General features: G+C 59.7%; 2 protein-coding genes across 3 annotated transcripts in view; one reads left to right on the forward strand and one right to left on the reverse strand.

Moving 5' to 3' along the window:
- Nucleotides 1-14,813, forward strand: part of MTCL2 (microtubule crosslinking factor 2) — a 29,009-nt gene extending 14,196 nt beyond the window's left edge. The window contains exons 4-15 of one of the 2 annotated variants that reach the window (XM_088538734.1): nt 1,011-1,073; nt 4,617-5,852; nt 7,015-7,140; nt 8,236-8,361; nt 8,977-9,207; nt 9,527-9,634; nt 9,935-10,102; nt 11,393-11,644; nt 11,826-11,897; nt 12,382-12,452; nt 12,829-14,272; nt 14,630-14,813. In XM_088538734.1, the coding sequence (XP_088394860.1) occupies nt 1,011-1,073; nt 4,617-5,852; nt 7,015-7,140; nt 8,236-8,361; nt 8,977-9,207; nt 9,527-9,634; nt 9,935-10,102; nt 11,393-11,644; nt 11,826-11,897; nt 12,382-12,452; nt 12,829-14,272; nt 14,630-14,779 (4,047 nt within the window). In that variant the 3' untranslated portion in view covers nt 14,780-14,813. The remainder of the gene's footprint in view (nt 1-1,010; nt 1,074-4,616; nt 5,853-7,014; nt 7,141-8,235; nt 8,362-8,976; nt 9,208-9,526; nt 9,635-9,934; nt 10,103-11,392; nt 11,645-11,825; nt 11,898-12,381; nt 12,453-12,828; nt 14,273-14,629) is intronic. The other variant, XM_088538735.1, reaches the window with a different exon arrangement.
- The window catches only part of GSS (glutathione synthetase), an 88,609-nt gene that overhangs the window by 19,373 nt on the left and 47,800 nt on the right, over nt 1-21,436 (reverse strand). The gene's annotated exons all lie outside the window — the stretch shown is intronic.

Genomic DNA, 21,436 nt, shown 5'->3' on the forward strand with positions numbered 1-21,436 from the left:
CCGCGCTGGTGTCCAAGGGGCCCGGCACTGCCCTTGGCGGGTGCAGGATGGTGCTGGGCTCCTGGTTCCTCTCCTGGATACTCTGGCTCCCATCTCCAGAGCCACAGTATCCACACTGGTCTCCCTGTGTCCACAGCCTCCGGAGCTCTGATGAGGAGACACAGAGATGATTGCCCCGAGCGCGGCTGGTCTCCAGGCTCACTGGTGCCCCGTGCTCCACGGATTTGCAGCCTGCACAGAGATCCCACAGTGTCAAATGCCTTTGGAGCGGTGCTGCTTGCCGGGAATTACGAGGCAGAGCTCCGCGGGGCAGGATCTGGGAGGGCCCCTGCTCCTGGGAGCGCTTGCGCCTCATGCGAGCTCCACAGCAGTGACTCATCCCTGCCTGGAGCCGAGGTGACACAGCCATGAATTGGGTGTCTGGGTGCTTCAGAGGCTGTGGGCTTGAGGAGTGGCAGCGCCAGAATCGCTGGCTCCAGGCCTCGGCTCGGCACATGTAGAACAGGCTGTCAACTCTCAGATTGCCTTACCCAGCCCTGCTGCCCTGTGCGTTGTTTGCAGAGGGCCCTCCTGGGGCCTTTGTGGTCCCCGTGGAAGGAGGAGGTGATGAGGGACATCTTCATCACCTGAGGTGCCCCTAGAGCTGTCACTCGGCCTGGGAACTGGATGTCCTGCTCCATCCATCCTGACACAGCGCCCTGTGACTCAGTCTTGCCGGGTCTCATTTCCTGTTCTTGGTGGCTGCGTGATGCTTGATGCCTGCAAGGAGAATTTCTGGCTAAACTGCACAGTGTAAAGCTTGGCAGTCCTGCTCCTCCAAAGCCAGGGGCCGCGGTCTGCTGGGGCCACAGCTCTGGCATGTTCTTGGGTTTTGCAAGCTCCTGGAGAGCCTGGACTCGCTTTCCTAGGCTGTCCCTGAAGGACGTTGCAAAGCGGGGCCCTGTGTGCAGCAAGCTGCTCCTGCTGCCTGGGTGTTCACTGTGGGTAATGTCTCTCTCTTCCCTCTGCAGAATTCCTTGAAGAAAAGAGGCTCTCGTTCCGTCGGGAAGACCGAGAAGAAGCCGTCGGTGCAGGTATGGGTGCTGCGCTGCCGGGGCGCGCGGTGTTGGCGGCCACAGCCGGGAGGCCGAGTGTGACCTGGGGGCCGCTGGGGGCTGTGCCTGGCACAGAGGCCGATCCCGGGCACGGCGGTGACATCCCCTCGCTTGCAGGGCTTTCCTGCCTTTCACAGGCGCCTGCACAGCGGAGGAATTGATGCGCTGGGCATCTCTGTCGTCCTCAACCACCCTCTTGTCTCCTCTGTCAATGGGGCATCAGTGGCTGAGCCAGCAGCCTTAACTCTTTGCTTTTGTCACCACCCAATACTGCAGCAGTGAGTTGAAGGACTTGGCTATCACAGTGCAGAGTTGCTCCTGGCCTGGTTCGGGGCTCTTGCAAGCTCCATCTCTCCTGTCTGTGCTGGCAGTGATGCTCAAGGGACCACGTGAGAGCCACTGAGGGGTGCAGGTGTCACCGTTTTCTGTCCCGGCCGTGCTACAGGCTGCTGGACAGTGCAGGACATAGGGTATTTGTCAACTGCGGGAAGGATTTCATCTGTCACTTGCTGTTGAGATGAGCGGTCATGACTTGCTAATTCTATTACTGGGAGTTGAAGGGGCAGAGCTGCTGTTTTGGTAATAGATGTGGAAGTGCCTTATTGGTCTTGAAATCCACTTCCAAAGGCAAAAGGTAGGAAAGATCTACTTCCAAGGTGGGAAAAGGAAGCTTTCCTTCTTGTCTGGATATGGGACTCTCATACCCTCTGTGTGGGGCTCTGGCTGGACGAGCCAAGCCTGGTGTCTATGGGCTACTCCTAGCGATGCCAAGACCTCATTGCCTGGGGTGCCAGGTGAAGATACGCTGGTCCTTGGCCTCGGGAAGCTGCAGCGAGGCGCAGCTGGTGTCACGACTGTGTCACAACCCCGGCTCGCGGTGACCAGTGCAGTCGGTGGGGCTGGATGTGCCGCTCCTGGAGCCCGCCCAGAGGCTGAAATAGCCCCCAGCCTCTGCCTCTCCTGCTGAGGAGCCAGAAAGGGAAGGAAACCGAGCGCAGCCCTGGGCCGCAGTCACACAACCCTCTGCTTCTCTTCGCAGGCAGCCTGCGCACACGGGGCAGGACGTGGCCCGAGGCCGCGGTGGGTCCTGCCCTCCAAGGAGGGGCAGGAAGGAGCTGGCCCAGCCTCAGAGCTGTGGGTAGTGCTGGAAGGAAAACCTCAAGCTTCCTGGGGCTGCAGGGAGCACTCGTTTTACTGCAGAAACTGCCCTTTTCCGCTGGTATCTGCTGGGCTCTTCTCCCCGTGCTCTTGCAATGCTCGTCTCTGACCTGGGGCTGAGTATGAATAACCCCAAGAGCCCAGTGGTGGTTGGGGCTCCTGAGACATAGATATGACATCAATGCCCCAGGCTGTGGCTTTCTGCCATGGGGCTGAGCTGGCCCTGCCGGCGCCTCCCGCCGAGTGCGGCCCCTCGTGACTCATGGTGGCTTCCTGGGCCGCTTCCTGCTCCGCCGCCACTAAAACACATGGTGACGGGACAGACCCCAAGCCGAGGTCTCTGCTCTCTCCCCCGGACCCCAGGAGAGCTCCCTATGGATTTGGTCCCAGCCTGGGTGCTCTGCAGCCCCATGCTCCTGCCATGCACTCCCAGCATCAAGGTTCCAGGGCGAAAATCCAGCCAGCAGCCTTTTTCCTGGGAAAACAGGAACTGAAGTCACGTCTGCCCCGGGCAGCCAGCACGGAGCTGGCCCTGGCCCTCGTTAATCTCCGTAGCCAATTAGGAAGGGCGCACTTCTGAGGCAGAATATAGCTTTAATGCGCCTTAGCAAGGTTGCATCTCCGCAAGCGCGGCGCGTGCCTCGGGGGAGCCCCGTTCCCAAAGGGGCACGGGAGAGGGGGCGGCTGCTCCCACCGTCTTCTGCTCCCGTAGTGCTGGCTCCACGCTTTGGAAAAAGGGTCGGCACCCCAAACCCATGGACGTGCCGTGGAAAACACAGCGCTCGCTTGGGTCTCTGTGTGAAAACAGGACCTGGATTGTGTTCCCGCAGATCCAGGCGTGACACACCGCTGCAGCGGAGGCTCCGGGAGCTGCGTTTGCTCTGGTGCTGACCCCAGGAGCGGGCTGGAGGGGGCCTGGCCCCCCTTGCTGTGCTCCTTACTGTGTCCCAGGAGCCACATGCAGGAAAGGGGCAGCAGGCTGGAGCGCGTCCCTCCGGCTCCTGACGTGAGCAGCCGCTGACCTCCCGGGCTTAGCCCAGAACCGCCTCCCTGGCTCCCGCGGTGCCGCTGGAGACACCTCGCGGCCTCCCCCACCGCGGCCCCCGTCACCCTGGGCTCATGGAGCAGCCCGGGAAGGTTGCACAGTGAAGAGCTGGTGGGCTTTGGGCCATGGGACCACGGGCACGTGAGCGTGGAGGGGCCGGCTGTGCTCCCGCACCCCCCCGGGAGCCCTCGCCGGAGCAGAGCGCTCCCGGCGGAGCTTGTTGCACCCAGCCGAGAAAACAGGAAACGCGCTGAGCTCAGGGGATCTGCGAGCAAGAGGCTCTTTGTGCGAGCGAGCTCGTGCGCCGGGAAGAGAGAGCCCTGCAGCGCCCGGCGCCGAGCCCGATGTCGCCGAATTGCCCGGCTTCCTTGCGGTTCTGCCTGGGAAAACTGCTCCCCACGGCTGTGTGCGGGGATGGCCCCGCTCCCTGCGCGGGCTCCGGCCCTGCTCCGGCCTGTGCAGGAGCCGAGCGGTCAGCGAGCCGGTGCTCGGGGCGCTCGGGTGACCCCGCAGCACGGGAAGCACGAGCTGGACGTCAGGAAATCCTTCTGCCTCCAGCAACCTTCCCGAAGCGGAGAGACGCTCTCCCTGGGCAAAGCGCTGAAATCCTTGTTCCTGAATTTAAACAAAACCCTGGAAAACAGACTGGAGCAGCGAAAGGCGCTCGGGAAGAGGCTGCTGAACCTTCTTGGGCTTTTTTGGCTCCGTTTCCCATGCTGTGACGTGCGGAGGCCGTGGCAGAAAGGGCAGCTGTTGGGAGAGAGCAGGGCTGGGATGTTGGGTGCCTGCCAGCAGCAACCCCAGCCCTTCTTTTCCAACGTGCTGCGGCCGCTCGGTTTGCAGCGAGCGCGGGCCGTGGCCGTGGGGCACGCGGGGTGTGCGTGGGCAGTGAGCAAACAGGGCACACGGCTCTGACACGGGATAGTTGCCCAGTGGGGCTCGTGTTGGAGGAGTGAGACCCTAGGAGGGTTTTGTGTCATTCCCAGGCATGCAAATTATTGCAGCACATGCCAGCATAGGGGAGGATACCAAGTTGCAGCTTTTATTTTCCTCCGTGGAGCCTGACAGCTTTTGCTCTGGGCTCTTCCATGCTGCTGCTTCTCCAGAAGCCTCTAGAATGAAGCTCCAATTTGGAGGGGCTGCTGGGGTGCAAGGGCGGTGTGTCCCAAAGGGTGTCCCATGCATCGTGGTCCTCTTCTCCTGCCTCCTGGGCTCGAAACGGCCCTCGGACTGAGCAGAAAAGCGCCCAGCCTGCTAGGTCTGAGCGGGGGCAGCCGGTCTGACCGTGTTTCTAATGCCCATGTGCTCTTCATTCCCAGGAGGACAGTGCAGACCTGAAGTGTCAGCTGCATTTTGCAAAGGAAGAGTCAGCCCTCATGTGCAAGAAGCTGACCAAGCTGGCCAAAGAGAATGACAGCATGAAGGAGGAGCTGGTCAAATACAGGTCCTTGTACGGGGACCTCGACAGCTCCCTGTCCATAGAGGAGCTGGCTGACTCTCCCCATTCCCGGGAGGCCGAACTCAAAGTCCATCTGAAGCTTGTAGAGGAGGAAGCCAATATCCTGAGCCGGAGGATAGTGGAACTGGAGGTTGAAAACCGTGGGTTGCGGGCAGAGATGGATGACATGAAGGGCCAGGGGGACAAAGAGCTCATCGGACAGGACATTCGGTTCCTGTCGTCCTCCTCAAACTGCGGGGACTCTGGGGAGAGTCTTGTGGAGCTGAGACGGCACCTGCAGTTTGTGGAGGAGGAGGCCGATCTGCTGAGACGGTCGCTGATGGAGCTGGAGGACCAGAACAAGCTCCTTATGAACGAGCTGAATAAGTACAAGTCAGACCACGACCTGGACATCACGTTGTCGGAGGACAGCTGCTCGGTGATCAGCGAGCCCTCGCAGGAGGAGCTGGCCACGGCCAAGGTGCAGATCAGCGAGCTGAGCGGCAAGGTGAAGAAGCTCCAGTACGAGAACCGCGTGCTGCTCTCCAACCTGCAGCGCTGCGACCTGGCCTCCTGCCAGACCACTAGGCCCATGCTGGAGACGGACGCCGAGGCCGGAGACTCCGCACAGTGCATCCCCAGCGAGCTCTGGAGGGACGGGCCCATCGGCGGGGAGAACGATGCCCAGGACAGGGCGCCCGGCAGCGGGAAGGCTCCAGACAGCAGCCCCACCAAGCTGCTCAAGTCCAAGGACTTTGAGACCCTCCTGGGCATCCGGGACCAGGCAGCGCTCGTCAGCAAAGCGATCGATGTCTTGATTTCGGACACCAACGGCTTCACGTCCAGCCTCAAGTTGTGCCTGGACAACGAGTGCGTGGGCGGGATGCTGAGCGAGGCGATGGATAACAGCAGCGAGAGCCCCAGCGACTCCAAGCTGATGAACGTCCTCATAATGAGGCTCGGGGTCCTGCAGCAGGACCTGGGCTGCTTCATGAGGAAGGTGGATCACCTCGCCGACTGCCTTAAGGAGCAGACAGACTCCTTCCCCTTCTCTGGCCCCAGCGGCCAGGACTCCACCAAAGAGGCCCTGCAGAAAGAGCACGGCTCCGACTTCCAGGTACGGACCTTTTCCCACGTCACTGCAGTTCCCTCGCAGCAGTTATTGCTTTATTTGCCACGCTCTTTCCCCTGCTTTAACAAAGCAACCCCCGACCTGTAACGTAACCTCCTTGTGCCTCTCTAGAGCAAATCCCAAACTAACACTCAACTCGCTGCATGCCGGTGGAACCAAGGACAAGATAGGACTCTGCTCCAACAGAGTGTGCGCAGGACAGAAGGTGGAGGGCCTGAGCTGGGCGGTGGGGAAGGCTGGGTTGGGGCCTTCCCATTTCCAGACACGGAGCCCCTGCTGATTGCACCATGCCACAGAGGGGGGCTCCCAAATGCAGTGCCACCTCCCTGCTTGCTGCCTCCCTGGGGCCGGCTGCTGTCCCCATCTGTGCACAGGCAGATGCCAGGCTCCTTGGTGCAGAGCGGAGTGTCCCCAGGCAGGCTCGGAAGCTCTCCCCTTATCTCAGCTTGGCCGCTGGTTCACGAGCCCAGCTGGGCATGCGGGACCTGGAAAGCAGCGCAGGCTGCAAGGCCGGGATAACGGCCCCTGGGGAAGGAAACTGCAGCCCCGAGCTAAATACGCTGAGGAAAGAGATCCCAGACAAGAACGTTTGTAGAGCAAAGATGCAAAAGCAAATTTGGGCATTTTTGGAGCAGCGGAGAGCAGCTCCCCGCCTCCTCCCCGAGGTGGCCGTCTCCTGCCTGGAGGTGCATCCCATTTGGGACCTGGCGCCGGGAGGGGAAGCAAGACCAAGTCGCTGGTCTGGAAGGTGCCCTCATGCCGTGACAGGGTCAGGCCTCTTTCTGGAGCACACTCGCTTGTTCAGAGTTCTATTTTTCTGCATGCTGCCGGACCACAGTCCCTCCAGCCCCAGGTCCTGGTCTCCCCCAGTCACTGCATGGCACCGTAACTGGTGTTTGCACATTTTTTCCCTCTCTCTCTCTTTTTTTCCCCCTCCCCAAACAACCCAGGCCACTTGTCTCCTCATCCTGTGTTTCCTTTTGGTTTCCGCATTGTCTCCCGCCATGGTGATGAAGCTCCTTCTCCTCCTCATCCTTTTTGTTGTCTTGTAGTTCTTTACTGTTTCGGAGACCCATTGTTTTGTTTTCTGGCTTTCTTTTCTTCCCGCTCTTTTGGTTTGTTCTCATTAACTTGCCCACGCATGCAGCAGCCTGATTTTAGGGACGCCGACCCGTACCGCATCCCCCACGCCAAGGACACGGACCCCGGTGCTGCACATGCCCGGAGCTACAAAACCTGCCGACCTGAGGAGAGCGACTCCTACGCCTCCGAGGTACGAAGCAGCCTCTCCGGGGTGGCCGGGGATGGTCACTGCTAGGTGGGTGCGGGGCAGTGCCATGGAGAAGAGCAAGATCTCCCTGGGACGGGGCTTCCCCAGCGTCCCTTTGAGGTCTGTGTTCCCAACAGGAACAGAAAATGCCACTGGGGTGAGCAACCTGACCCTCCCAAAACACAGTCTGTGCCTGTTGCTGCTTGATTTATCACTTGGCACTACTGAGCAGAGGTTGCTTTCTTTCTGAGGAGTTGCAGGCTGCTGGATGTCACCCCATAGCCTTCTCTTTTGCAAATTAAGCTGGTCCAGCTGCATGCACCTCTTACAGACAGTGTCCAGTGCTGCTGGTGTGCAGAAGAGCTGGGGACAAGCCTCAGACTGCAGTGTGGCTCTGGACATGGGTTTTTGGAGATGTGTTTGGATCAAGGATCAGTGAGGATCCATCTGCCTATTAAATTGCCTGCTACCAGCACCACACGTTAGGTGGTCAGTGCTGCACCCAGCAGAGTCTTCTCTGCTTTGGTTAGAAAAATAATTTGCTGCAGGCTTGTTTGGCAGTAGATAACCATGTGCCAGGTGTCCTGGCCCTCCTGCGTGGCCTCAGGAGGTCCAACTCGTGGATCTTGGACTAAACAGGCTCCTCAGTGCCCATTCGCTGGTGCTCCAGCCCCGTCTCTCTCAGGCTGGGGGCTTTGCAGTTCAATCCCTCTCCTTTATCTAATGAGCGGGAACCCAGGCTCCCAGGTGATGGACCATTCCCATGGGGAAGGGATGAGTTCTCCACAAAGTGGAGGGAGATGCACCTGATGCAGAACCCCTTGCCCTGGGTCCCAGGCTCAGTGCCTGACTCCAGGCTGCAGGAATGAGTCAGGATCTTTCCCTGAGTGCTCAAAGCTCAAGATGTGCCCTGGGAGCCATCTCCTGCCACCCTTAGCGTGATCCACTGTGGGCCTGGCTGGAAAGCAGCGCGATGCGCGGCGCTGCCCGCTCTGTGTTGCAGCCTCTGCACTGCTGCTGGCCTCCTGTGGCCTCCTGGCCCCGCACACGGGGCGCAAGGGTGAGCGGGGACCCACCGTGCCCCTCCTGCTGTTGCAGATGAAGGAGCTGCAGCTGGTGCTGGCGGAAGCCAACGAGAGCCTGCGGGGCCTGCAGGAGCAGCTCTCCCAGGAGAGGCAGCTGAGGAAGGACGAGGTGGATAACTTCTCCCAGAAGATCTGCCAGGTGAGCGGGCAGCAGCCTTAGCTCCCTATGACCCCTAGAGACAAGTCCCAGCAGTCACGGCCATGCCACCACCAGCACCTCCTGTGCTGTGTTCTTTAGCAGTCACTCAGGTTGACACTTGGCTTATCCCATCCTCAAAGGCTACAGGTTCTCCTTGCATGGAGACAGGCAAGCTTCCCCTCAAGATGTTGCCACAGGGTCCCGCTTTCCTTGAGTCAGAGCACTGCCAGGAGGCTGCAGCTCCTTGTGAGCTGGTTTGGGGGCATAACATATGGGGCCTCACTCCAGGCTCAGCCCTTGCCAGCCAAAACCCTTGGGAGGCAGCAAACCATCCCTGACCAAGTGGCCTTCCCAAGGTCACATCTCCCAGCAGCAGTTGTGGGTGGTGGGCTGAGACCTCAGCTGCTCAGTAGCAGCAGTGAGGGTGCCAGAGCACTGGAACAGGCAGCCCGGAGAGGTTGTGGAGTCTCCGTCTCTGGAGATCTTCAAGGCCTGTTGGACGCAGTCCTGTGCCACGTGCTCTGGGTGACCCTGCGTGTGCAGGGGGTTGGACTAGATGATCTCTAGAGGTCCCTTCCAACCTTAAGCATTCTGTGATTCTGTGATCTCTCACAGCTGAAGGAAGACCACCAGAAAGCTCTCCTGAGGCGGGAGTTTGAGCTGCAGAGCCTGAACCTGCAGAGGCGGCTCGAGCAGAAGTTCTGGAGCCAGGAGAAGAACCTTCTGGTGCAGGAGTCCCAGCAGTTCAAGCAGAACTTCCTCCTGCTCTTCATGAAGCTCAAGTGGTTCCTCAAGCACTGGCGCCAGGGCAAGATCGTGCATAGCGAGGGCGATGACTTCCTGGAGGTACTGTGGGCAGCGCGGGCTCCGGCCTGCCCAGGAAGGGGTGGTCGGGCACTGCGGGGCAGGGGGAATCCCACTGCTTTTTCTCCTTGTGGAGAGTCTCTGGGAGTCTGCCCACCTCCGCGTTTGGGCTTTGTGCCAAGGCAGCTGCTCTGTGTTTGTGGCAGTGCCATCCGTGCCTGCCGGGGAAGGGTGCCCAGCACCTGCCCGCACCGCGCCGGCTCCTCTGCGCTGCTCCGAGCGCCCGTGCGCCGCGACGGGGCAGGACTGCGCGGCGCCAAGCGGGGCCACGCTCAGCCGCCCGCCGCCGCATGTCTTGCAGGTGAACAGCATGAAGGAGCTCTACCTGCTCATCGAGGAGGAGGAGCTGGCCCCGCAGCAGCAAGCGGACAACAAGACGTGCGCGGGAGACGCCTGGAGCCCCAACTCGGTGAGCAGGGGGCCCCACGGGGGATGCACGGGGACAGGCAGGGCCTTTGCACAACCGCCACCACCACGGCTGCCTGGATGGGGCATCTTCCCGCCTGTGCCCCATGGCTGGTCAGGGCCGTGTGGATGCTCCAACAGCCCTTGGAAAGCGAGCACTGGGGTGGGCTCTGTGGGGAACATGGGGACACCCAGTGTGGGTGCAGCTCCGGGGGAAGGCAGTGGGTGCCAATCCCGCCCTGGCCCATCGCAGCGTTCGGGCCCAGCGCCCTCCGTTCACCTGCGCGTCCCTTCCCTGCCGCAGCCCCACGAGTGCATCAAGACACTGGCCGACATGAAGGTGGTCCTGAAGGAGCTGTGCACGGAGCTGCGCGAGGAGCGCCGCGGCGCCCACGAGCTGCAGCAGCAGTTCACCAAGGCCAAGGCCGCCTGGGAGATGGAGCGCGCCGAGCTCAAGTGCCACATCGCCCAGGTAGGAGCCCCACGGGACAGGACGGGGCTCAGTGGCACTGGGGGGCTGCTCGGGTGCCTGCGGGCTGGGAGCGGGAAGGAAGGGCTGGCGCAGCGGGAATGGCGATGAGAACGGCTCTGCCAGGCGAGTTTCCATAGCAACAGGGCTGCCTGGAAAAGCTGCCTGCGGAGCGAGGATGCGCTTGGAGGGAGGATGCACTTGGAGGGAGGATGTGCTTCACTGCTCTGCAGGGCTGGACTGGGGCAGGAAAGGCTCAGTGCATTCCCAGCCCACCTGCATGGCCGTGGGTCACAGCATGGGTCCAAACGGGCCGTGGAGGAGCCATGAGGGGCGAGGGTTGCCAGCAGGAGGGACGTTGAGTCAGCGTCCAGCCAGGCCAGCCATCTGCCGACCCATCTGGTGTGTACATGGTGACAGGATGGGCCAGGCCAGGCTCAGATGTGTCCTCTGTGGCAGGACCTCCTCCCTGGAGCTGCTAGGAGAGCTCATTGCTGCCCTACACCTCTCTGTAGTACAGCCCAAGGCCCCAGTGCTAGATGTGGTCTCCAGCCCTGCTTCCCAGTGCTGCTGGAGGAGGCAGTACCCCCAGGACTGCTCAAACCCTCCATCCCTTTCTGCAGTTACTGTGAGAGAGGTGGAAGGATGGGAGCATGGTGCTCTGCACTGGCATGTTGCCTCAGCCAGCTGCCTCTCCAGCCTTCACAAGGTCCTGCCTTTGGGAAGCCGGAGTTGATACCCATGATGGCTGCAGGCCCAACTCCGTGGTGGGAACAGTCTCTCCCTGCTATGAGGAGCTCAGAGGTGTCTTCACAGATCACAGAATGGTTGAGGTTGGAAGGGACCTCTAGAGATCACCTAGTCCAACCCCCCTGCTCCAGCAGGAGCATGTTGCACAGGGTGACATCCAGGCAGGTTTTGAAGATCTCCAGAGAAGGAGACTCCACCACCTCTCTGAGCAGCCTGTTCCAGGGCTCTGTCACCCTCACAGTAAAGAAGCTCTTCCTCATATGGACATTAAACATCTCCAAAGAAAATGATGTCCCCTTGCTTGTCCAGACCCTGTCTCCACATAGCACCTCCTTGAAAAAGAGGTCCCTTATCCTCTTCCATACATGAGCCACTGCCAGCAGTTAGCGTTCCACTTTGGTGGAACATCAACCTTCCCAGAATGGGGAAGGCTGGTAACAACATGTCCCTAATGCTCCCCTGGGTGCAGCAAGCATATTGCACAGTCCCTGAAATCCCTGCATGGAGACGGTCCTGGAGACTTACCTGCTCCTGTCCCCACAGCTGGAGTCAAAGGCAGGCAAAGGGATCACGGAGCGAGCGCTGCCGGACTGGAAGGTGGCGTTGAAGAGGGAGCGAGAGGAGCACCAACATCTCCTGGCTGAGTCCTACAGTGCCGTCATGGACCTCACCAAGCAGCTCCAGATCAGCGAGAAGAACTGGAACCAGGAGAAGGTGGAGCTGCTGGCACGGTTCAAGGAAGAGCAGCAGCAGGCAGAGCAGCAAGCCAAGGACCTGCAGAACAAAATCAACCAGGTACGGGGTCCCCTGCATACACACACGTGCACCAGCCTCTGCTGCTTAACCCCTGTGCGTGCCCCAGGAGCATGCAGTTGGTCTTGGGGCACGCACGAGTGGCAGGTGGCAACTGCTTTGCTTGCCCAGAGAGGCACACAGCTGTGCCTCGTGCGTGTCAAGTGACCAGCATGTTCTCCAGTTGCAGAAAGGAGCCAACCCTTGGGCTTTGAAGCACTCTGAAATGGAGAAGCACAGCAGCAACTGGAAAGAGGTGGGCAAGAGAGGGCTGAGGGGTGGGCGAGGGCAGGCTGGCTGGTCCCACGGCTTCTTCTCGTGGCTGCCCACCCAATGTGTGCTGGGGCAGATGCCTTGCGTTTGTTCCGCTGGTGTGCAGAGCTTTGTTGTGCTCAGCTGCGAGCTGGAAAGCAGGTGGAGCTGGCACGTGGCCAAATAATCACTGCCTTGAACAGCGAACAGTGCTGGCTGTGGTTGCAAGAGACGTGCCAAGAATTAGGGAGAAGATGGTAGAGGAGATAGCCCGTCCTGCCTTCCCACGCACTGGAGGACTCGCTGATTTACAATGGTTGTGGGCACAGGGAGCTGCTTGTAGCCATGGGTATAGGATGCAGGGCCATGGCACACAGCGGGAGGTGCTACAGCGGTCAGAAGAGCAGGGTGCAGCCCCTATTTCAGCACATCTGCCTGTTTTGGCCCTGTGAGTGCTGATGCTGGAGCTTTCTTCCCTGTCCTCCTAGGCTCTCAATGAAAAAATCACAGACAAAGAGACAATCTCTGAAGCAGACGCCGTGGGAACCAACTTAAAACGGTGAGAGCGCCGTGCGTGTTGCAGAAGGTGCCTGGTTGTTCCACAGAGCCTGGAGCAGCCTGCGAGGGAGCGAGCCAGCATGTCCTTGGGCTCGGCAGCTCTGCAGGCCTGGCCAGGGGTGCCCACATGTTGCCTGCAGGTCTGGCTGGGTGCAGGGACAAAGCCGGGATGAGTGACAGTGTGGGGAAAGGGACGACTGCCCTAGAGGTCTGGGCTGGGGCTCTCCCCGTGAGGTGGAGCCCTGTTGCCCCCGGAGGGTGCCCAGGAGGGATCCCATCATGGTGGTTATCAGCTGGGTGGCTGCAGCAGCGCAGCCCCTGCCACCCAGGCCCACAGCCGGGCATCTCATGACCCCTGTCCTCTCTTGTCCCCCCAGGACAAAGTCCGTTTCCTCCATGTCAGAGTTTGAAAGCTTGCTCGACTGTTCTCCCTATCTCCCTGGAAAGACTGCGCCGGGGCTGGTCGACCATTCCCGAGGCAAAAAGGCATCTCCAGCTGCACAGCTGCTGCCCAACAGCATCCGGGACAGCACCGGCCTTCCTTCCCCGAACTGTACATATGTGAATATTGAGCAACCTGCCCCCGACAGCCTGGCCAAAGAGAAGCTGGGTATCTCCTCTTGGGACTACTCTCGAGCAAGCAACCTCTCTGGGCACGAGCCGTCCCAGAAGCAAATGCAGAGGAGCTACACGGCACCTGACAAGACGGGAATCCGGATCTACTACAGCCCCCCCGTGGTCCGAAGGCTGGAGGCGCCTCTGGTCCACAACAAGGAGGGGAAGATTATGATTGAACCTGGTTTCTTGTTTACGATGGCCAAGCCGAAAGAGCCGGAGGAGTCAGACAGCGCTGAAAACACGTACAGCCAGTGGCTGTGCAACTTCTCCAAGCAGCACCGAGAGCTGCTGGACGGAGGGGCCGTGGAGAGCACGGTGCCCCCAGTGCCCCGCTTCCCGTCCTCCCTGCACGACCTGGAGATCTCCGGCAACATGAGCGATGACATGAAGGAGATCACCAACTGCGTGCGTCAGGCCATCCGCTCCAGCTCGCTGGAGAGGAAGGTGAAAAGCACTTCCAGCCAGACAGTGGGGCTGGCGCACGTAGGGACACAGACCATCCAGACCGTGAGTGTGGGGCTGCAGACGGACCTGCCCCGCAGCAGCATGCACAGCAAGAGCTGGTCCCCGCGCAGCTCCTCCCTCATGTCTGTGCGCAGCAAGCAGATCTCCTCCTCTCTGGATAAGGTCCACTCCAGGATTGAGCGGCCGTGCTGCTCCCCAAAGTACGGCTCCCCGAAGCTCCAAAGAAGGTCTTCCTCCAAGCTGGATGCCACCAAGGACAGGAGCCTCTGGAACCTCCACCAGAGCAAGCAAAACGGGTCTGCCTGGGCCCGGTCCACGACGACTAGGGATAGCCCTGTCCTCAGCAACATCAACGACGGCTTGTCCAGCTTGTTCAGCGTGGTGGAGCACTCCGGTAGCACGGAGTCCATCTGGAAACCGGGCTGCCCAGAAAGCAGGGCCAAGCCTGAAGCTCCCAAGTACGGCATCGTGCAGGAGTTCTTCAGGAATGTCTGCGGGCGGGCGCAGAGCCCCACGGCCACTGCCGAGAAGAAGGAGGCCATCGGTGAGGAGGGCAGCAAGAAAACAGAGCACCCCAGCCCTGCCACCTACCACCAGTCCGAAAGCGTCTCCCGCATCTTGAACAAGAAGGTCCTCAAGCAAAGCAGCTGTGAGGACCCAAAACCGTCATCCCCAGGCCAAGGGAGTAAGGACATAACCCTGCGGGACCTGGACCTCATCTCGGCTATAGCCGGCGAGGTAACGGCTCTTGCTTTGTCCTGACTGTGTCATGTCCTAGAGCAGGGCAGGTGTCTGGATGCTGCCTGAGACCCAGGGGATGGTACCACAAGCTCAGAGTGAGACATGAGCTGCTTTGGTGAACGGAGCCTTGCAGGGACAGCCTGGTGGTAGCCGCAGCTCAGGCTCCGCTGTGCCAGGCCCTTGGGTGTCTCTGAGCGGCCAGTGGCACAGCCAGGATCCCCAGGCAGGATCAGGGTGCGCTGTCCCCATCCATGCTCCGGGCTCTCCCGCAGCACCCTTGGGAGACTCCCTCCTGCCCCGGCGGCAGCTCCTGGCTGCGCAGCCCCTCTAATCCTCCCCGTTTTGTCTTTGCAGGACACGGCGTGCGACTGCAGCTCCCAGTCCCTCACGTCGTGCTTCGCCCGGCCGTCCCGCTCTGCCATCCGCCACTCCCCGTCCAAGTGCAAACTGCACCCATGCGAGCCCAGCCGGGCCGAGGAGAAGCTGGGGCCCTCCAGTGAGTGAGGACACAGGGAGGGCGCCAGCCTGAGCGTCTTCTTTCCGCTGTCCTGCCCAGAGAGCGCCCTTCCCGCCCGGCCGGGCCCTGCGAGCCGGGACGGGAGCGCCCACGTCTGTGTCCTGACTGTTCCCTCGCCCGCGGGGACGCTTAGGAAGCAGGTGTCGCGCTGGAGCCGGCCTCGGAGGCGCCCGGAGGGCCGGGCAAGCCGGTGGTGCGGAGGAGCACAAGTGACGCTGTTAACTCAACGCAGGTAGCGGCAGGGCCGGCGGGAAGAGCCCGGCAGGGCCTGCGTGCGGAGCGCATGGATGTGCGTGCGGTGCCGCTGCCGGCGCCCTCTCCCTGGCCCCGCGCTCCGGCGGCGCCGCCCGCGGCCCCCGCTTGCTGCGCGGTTGCATCAGCCACGGCCGCGTTGCCGCACGCGCCTCCTCGCGCCGGGAGGAGCAGCGGGGAGGATCCCTGGGGTGGCCGGAGGCCCAGCTCGTCCAGTCTCCTCCTCCGGCTCCAGCCCTGCAGATCCCAGCTGGGCCGCGCGTGTTTCCCAGCAGCAGGGCCCCGCTTACATCCCTGGAGCCGCTTTCCATTACTTGCTCATCCAAATGCTGCAGCTAACACAGCCCTCCCCTCTTCTCCCCTGTTTTCGGCCGTGCCCATCTCCAGACAGCCTGCAATGTAACGCCAAGTGCATTTTAAAAGTAACAAAACAGAGCAAAACTGGGGAAAAACCAATGGGGGTGTGGGGTTGCGGGCTGGCAGCCGCAGTCCCGCCGCGCAGCGTTCGGTAGCCACGACAAACAAGCCTTACGGAGGGAGCGCCGGGCCGGCGTGGGGCTCCGTGCAGCTCTCGCCGTCTCAACACGACCCGCGGCTGCGAGAGGGGCTGCTGGAGCCAGGGACCTGCGTGCAGCTCCCGTGGGCGCCCGCCCTGCTCCACTTCACAGCGGTGAAGGGCACCTGCAGGGAGCGATCTGCACCCCAGAGCGCTCCAGCGCCCGCTGGGCACCTGCGCTCCCTCGCAGCCCGGGCAGAAGACGGCGGATCCAGCGGGCCGTGGGCCTGACCTGCTTTCAAGGATGTCTCGGGCACGAGTGGGATGCGGCCGCTCTGCCCTGGCTGCCTGGGGGCCAGGGAGGGGGTTGCCCATGTGGAGCTGCCTGCAGGTGGCTGGATGGCATGGGAGGGCTCCGTGCATGGCCCTGGGGACTCCATGCATGGCCCTGGGAGCTCTGTGCAGGGCCCTGGGGGCTCTGTGCATGACTCCGGGAGCTCCGTGCATAGCTCTGGGGGCTCTGTGCATTGCCCCGGGGTTTTGTGCATTGCTCCGGGGGCTCTGTGCATGGCTCTGGGGCTCTGTGCACTGCCCCGAGGGCCCTGCCCGTCGCTCTCGGGCTCCATGCTCTTGGCCCCGTGCATCACTGCCATTGCTGCCATCGCTGCCATCGCTGCCATCGCATCCCGCAGCGGCACAGAAGTAGCGCTCCTGCAGCTGAAGCTGCTGCCCCCTCCTGTCCATGCCCGCAGCAGGCGGGCGCAGCTGCCACGTCGCAGCCTCCGCCAGCCCCGTGCCGGGGCTGGGGACACCCAGCACAAACTGCCTTGTCGTCCTGCGGCGCCGGGCCCCTCGGCAGCGGGGACGCGGATGCGCCGTGGGATGCGCTGCCCTCCTCACCAGCAGCCCCGTGGGGCCCCGCGTGTGTGGAGGAGGCCGAGGGCCAGCGCGGGCAATCCCTCCTGCTGTACATAGTTCCTTTTGGGGTGGTTTTTAGCATTTTCATCAATAACTCGGGTTGGTTTGGGTCTGTGTTTTTTTTTTTTAAGGACTCTCTACTTTTGCAACGTGGTTTCTCATTTTTACAACTGCCTTTTAATTATTTGTGATACCCGCCAGTTCTGTCTTACTCTGTCTGTAGCGGGACCGGGTGCCGAGCTGGGCCGCGTCCTGCCCACCCCGCACCGGAGCCCTGTGTGTCCTTGTCCCTCTCCGGCTGGTCCCCTGTCCCATGGGTGCAGCGCCAGGTCGCATGAAGGGTCCTCCTGCCCCTGATGACGGCCCCATCCCGCGCCACCCGTGTGCCCTGTCTGCTTGGGTGACAGATGGTGGCCCCGTCCCTGTGGCCCCAGCTTTCTCTCCTGCCCAGCCTGGGGTGTCACCCAGCCTCCCCTTGTCCCTGCCCTGTCCCCATCCCCGTCCCCCTGTGCTGACCCCCTGCTCCGCTCGCCGGGCTGCACCGTGACACCCGCCAGGCTCCCCATCCCTGCCCACAGCTCTTCGTGTTGTGTCCCCAGGCCCTGCCACCCTGCATGGCACTCCTGGCACCGCTCCTCCGTGTCCTCTTGCACCTCCAGGTGCCATCCCCGTCCCATCCCACCTGGTTGCTCACCCCAGCGCTGCCTGTGCCTGTCTCTTAACCACATCTCCATCCCCATCACTGCCCGTTTACCCCTTACTGGTGGCAGATCCGAGCTGCCTCCAAGCTCAGTAGGTTAAACCATTCCTCTGCCAGGTTCTCCATCGCCCGCTACCTCCCATCCCTCCCTCCTGTGCTCCTCGCTTGCCCTGTCCCATTCCTCCCTGGCCTGCTCCTCCCATGACCCATCCACCCACCATGACCCACCCTGTCCCATCCCTCCTTTCTCTGTTTCTGCAACCCCCACTTTCCATCCTCCCTTCTGGTGGTCCCTCATCACCCCCTACCTCCCTTCCATCATTTCCCACCACCTCCCATCTCTCCTTCCTCTGTTCCTCTAACACCTTCTCTCTTGTGCTCCTTCATCACCCGCCACATCCCTTCCCTCCCTGCTTTCCTCTTCCATCACCTACCATGTCACATCCCTCCATCCCTCCCTGCTTTCCTCTTCCATCACCCAGCATGTCACATCTCTCCATCCTCTCCTTCTCCATTGCCCAAAACATCCTATCCCTTCCTGCTGTTCTCCATCACCTACCACTACCCATCCCTTCTTCCTGTTCTCCTGCACCCACCACAGTTCATCCCTCCTCCTTCCCCTCCTCTACTGCCTATCGCCTCCCATCTTTCCTGTGTTCCTCTATCACCCACCACAACCCATCCTTGCTTGAGTAGGGGGGTTGGACTAGATGATCTCCAGAAGTCCCTTCTCAACCCTTCTGTGTGAGTGTGTGTGATCCCTCCCTGCTATGATCTTTCATGACCCACCCTCACCCATCCCTCCTACGTTCCTCCCTGGCTCACCACATCCCAGCCCTCCCTGCCCTGCTCCTTGATGGTCCACCATGTCTGTATCCCTCCCGCTTCTCCATCAACCACCACCACCTCCCATTCTTTTTTCCCCCCCTCCTCTTCATCATCTAACACCTCCTGTCCCTCCTTCCTGTGCTCCTTCCTTTCTTGCCATGTCCCATTCCCTTGCTGACCTACTCCTTCATCATCATCATGACCTGTCCATCCTTCTTGTGCTCCTGTATCACCCACTATCTTCTTCCTTCCTCTGCTTGTCTGTGGTCCACTACCTCCTATACCTCCATCTTGTCCTCCTCCCTTGCATACCACATCCCATCTCTCCTTTGCTCTTCCATCACTCACTGCATTCTCTCTCTCCTTCCTCTGCTGCTCCATTGTCCACAAGGTCCCATCCCTCCACCCTCTTCTCCAATACCCAGCACATTCTATCCCTCATTTCTGTGATCCTCCATCACTTGTCTCATCACTCCATCCTCTCTTCCTCCATCACCCATATGTCACCCCTGCTTCCTTTGTTCCTCCATCACTCACTATGTCGCTTGTTCCTCCATCACTCACTATGTCTCATCTCTCTCTGTCCTGTTCCTGCATTGCCCACTACAGTCCTCCCTCCCTCCACTGCTCCTCCATCGCCCACCACATCCTGTCTTTCCTTCCTGTGCTTCTCCATTGCCCGCCACATCCTTTCCTTCTGCCTATGCTCCTCCATTGCCCACCACATCCCATCTCTCCCTCCACTGCTCCTCCATCACCCACATCCATCCCTGCTTTACCCACTATATCCCACCGCTTCCTTATTCTTGTCCATCTCTTACCATCCCCTTATGTCATCTGTTCCTCTTCCATTCCCCATCCCATCTCTTCCATCCTCATCCTGCTTCACCTTCAGTTTTCTTTTCCTCCTATTCCTCTAGCTGTCAACATCTCACTATCCCTTCTGCCATCAGCTTCTACCATCCTCTCGTTCTTCCTCATCTTCCTCTACATTTTACCATCTTTCTATCTTTCCTCATCCTTCATCAAGTCACATCAATACCTCAGCCCTCTGCAGCTTCTCATTTCTTCCTTTTTTTCATCCTTTTCTATCTCCTATCTCCTCTCCTTCATCCTTATCCACTTCATCTCAAAATCCATCCTCACCTCCCACCACTGCCCTGTCCCTCTAACTGCCAACATTCCATTTTTCTTCACTTATTTTCCCATTTCCCATTTTTCCATTTCCGCCTCTACTTCCCATCTCCCATACTTCATCTTTTTCCATCTGCTATCTTCTCATCCCTTCTCATCTTTCTCCACTACCTCATACCTTCTTCCCACCACTTGCCACCTCTGTCACCTGCCATCATCTCCTCATCTCTTCTATCATCCTCTTCTATCTGCCATCATTTTACCAAACTTCCTCATTCTCCTCCCCCTCCTACTGTTTCCCATCCTTCCCCATGCCCCAACACCTTCCACTATTGGCCTGTTTTTCCTCCTCATCTACTTCCCACCATCTGCCCATTCCTCCTTGTTTACCTCCAGCCTTGGACTCTCTCTTTTCCTCTTCATCGTCCTGCACTTTCCATCATCTTCCATCCCTCCTCATCTTGCTCTATCTCTTCACCCTGCTTGTCATCTCCAGCTCCATCTGAGTCTTCCCTTCTCCTTGTCTTCTGTCACCTTCCATCATCTCCCCATCCCTCCTGTCGTTCTCCTTCACTTCTGTCATTCCCCCAACATTTCTCAACCTTTTCCACCTCTCACCATTCCACATCCCTCATCATGCTCCTTCACCTCTTGCCATTTTCCTTTCCTCCCGCAACCTTCCCTGTCCTCCTCAGTGTTCTTTACCTCCCTCCATCTCCCCTTTCCTCCTTACAATCTTCCACCTCTCCCCATCTCCCCATCTTTCTTTATCCTCCAAGTATCCCACTTACCTCACAGATTTTTCTCTCACCCCTTCCCATTTTCCATCTTCCTGCTCTCCAGCTAGCCGACCTCACTGTACATCTCCTCCCTTTCATTCTCTTTTACCTCCCAACTCTCCTCCACACCTCCCATCTCCCAGGCTGCCCTCCTGACATCTTTCCTGTCCCCCATCTTCCCTGTACTCTCTTATTCCAGCACGTCTGTCTCCTGCTGTTACATCTCCCTGCTTTGTATGCCATCTCTTACCACCTTCAGCCCAACCATCCCTCTTGCAAGCAAAAAAGCCCTGATCTGTTGGAGATGGGATGCATGTCCATGTCAGGGCTAGGTTAAATGGAGAACCAGGCTCCCATCCCATCCTCACTGCTCAGGGCTCTTTTTTTAGCAGAAGCAAGGGCCGCAGCTTGCAGGTTGGGAGATTCGTGTTGGAAACCAGGGAACACTTCTCCCTGGCAGCTGAAACTGGTCACCAGAGAAGTAGGAGGATCTGTTCTCTTGAAAAATTTTAAAAATTCTGCCAAAGTCAAGAGTGCCCTGATTTAGCATTAACAACAGCTCTTTTGGAGCAAGGAGCTAGACCAGAGATTTCTGTGGTACTTTCTAACATACACATCTGTGAAAGTGCTGTGGAGGACTTCTCCAAAAAGTGGAGAATTTTGGAGGGGCAAAAAAGACCAGGCATGAAAGGCCTACCTGCCATTTGCAGCTGCTCATGCAGCTTGAGTAGGACCATCCTGTGCTGTTCAAGCAGGACCATCCCATGATGATCAGTCACGACCACCCCATTCTTCTTGAGCAGGACCACCCCATGCTGCTCAAGCAGGACCACCCCATGCTGCTCAAACAGGACCATCCCATGCTGCTTGAGCAGAACCACCATATGTGGCTTGAGCAGGACCATACTGTGCTGCTCGAGCAGGACCATCCCATGCTGCTCAAGCAGGACCACCCCATGCTGCTCGAGCAGGACCATCCCATGCTGCTCAAGCAGGATTACCCCATGCTGCTTTAGCAGAACTACCACATGCTGCTCGAGCAGGACCACCCCACGCTACTTGAGCAGGACCACCTCATGCTGCCCAAGTAGAACCACCTCATTCTGCTTGAGCAGGACCACCCCATATTACTCAAGCTGGACCACTCCATGCTGCTTGAGCAGCGTGGGCCAAGTCAAAGGGTTTTCCGGAAAGAGGGCCATGTCACAGGCCTGAGCAATGAGGTATCCCCAAGCTAACTTCTCAGACCCTAGAACAAGGACTTTTTCATCGTCTTCATTTTGTTTCCCTTAGACTGGGGCCATGCAGGGACATGGACATCCCCTTCCAACACCCTTACGGCCACACCAGGGCTTGGGGCTACTGGTGCTACTGCCAAGGAGAGGATAGAGCTCCTCTCCATCCCACGAGAGCCTTGTGCCCTGAGGGACCTATATGAAGGCCCTTCAGAGCATCCCACATCATTCGCGCACAAGGGCCAGCTGGCCTCTCTGGAGGGCAGACCTTGCCCCTCACTGTTGGAGGCTCCCAGCCACCC

This window comes from Tinamus guttatus, unplaced genomic scaffold (assembly GCF_059628265.1).
Source record: "Tinamus guttatus ecotype Peru unplaced genomic scaffold, ASM5962826v1 Tinamus_guttatus_pri_ptg001150l, whole genome shotgun sequence".
Classification (NCBI taxonomy): Eukaryota; Metazoa; Chordata; class Aves; order Tinamiformes; family Tinamidae; genus Tinamus; species Tinamus guttatus.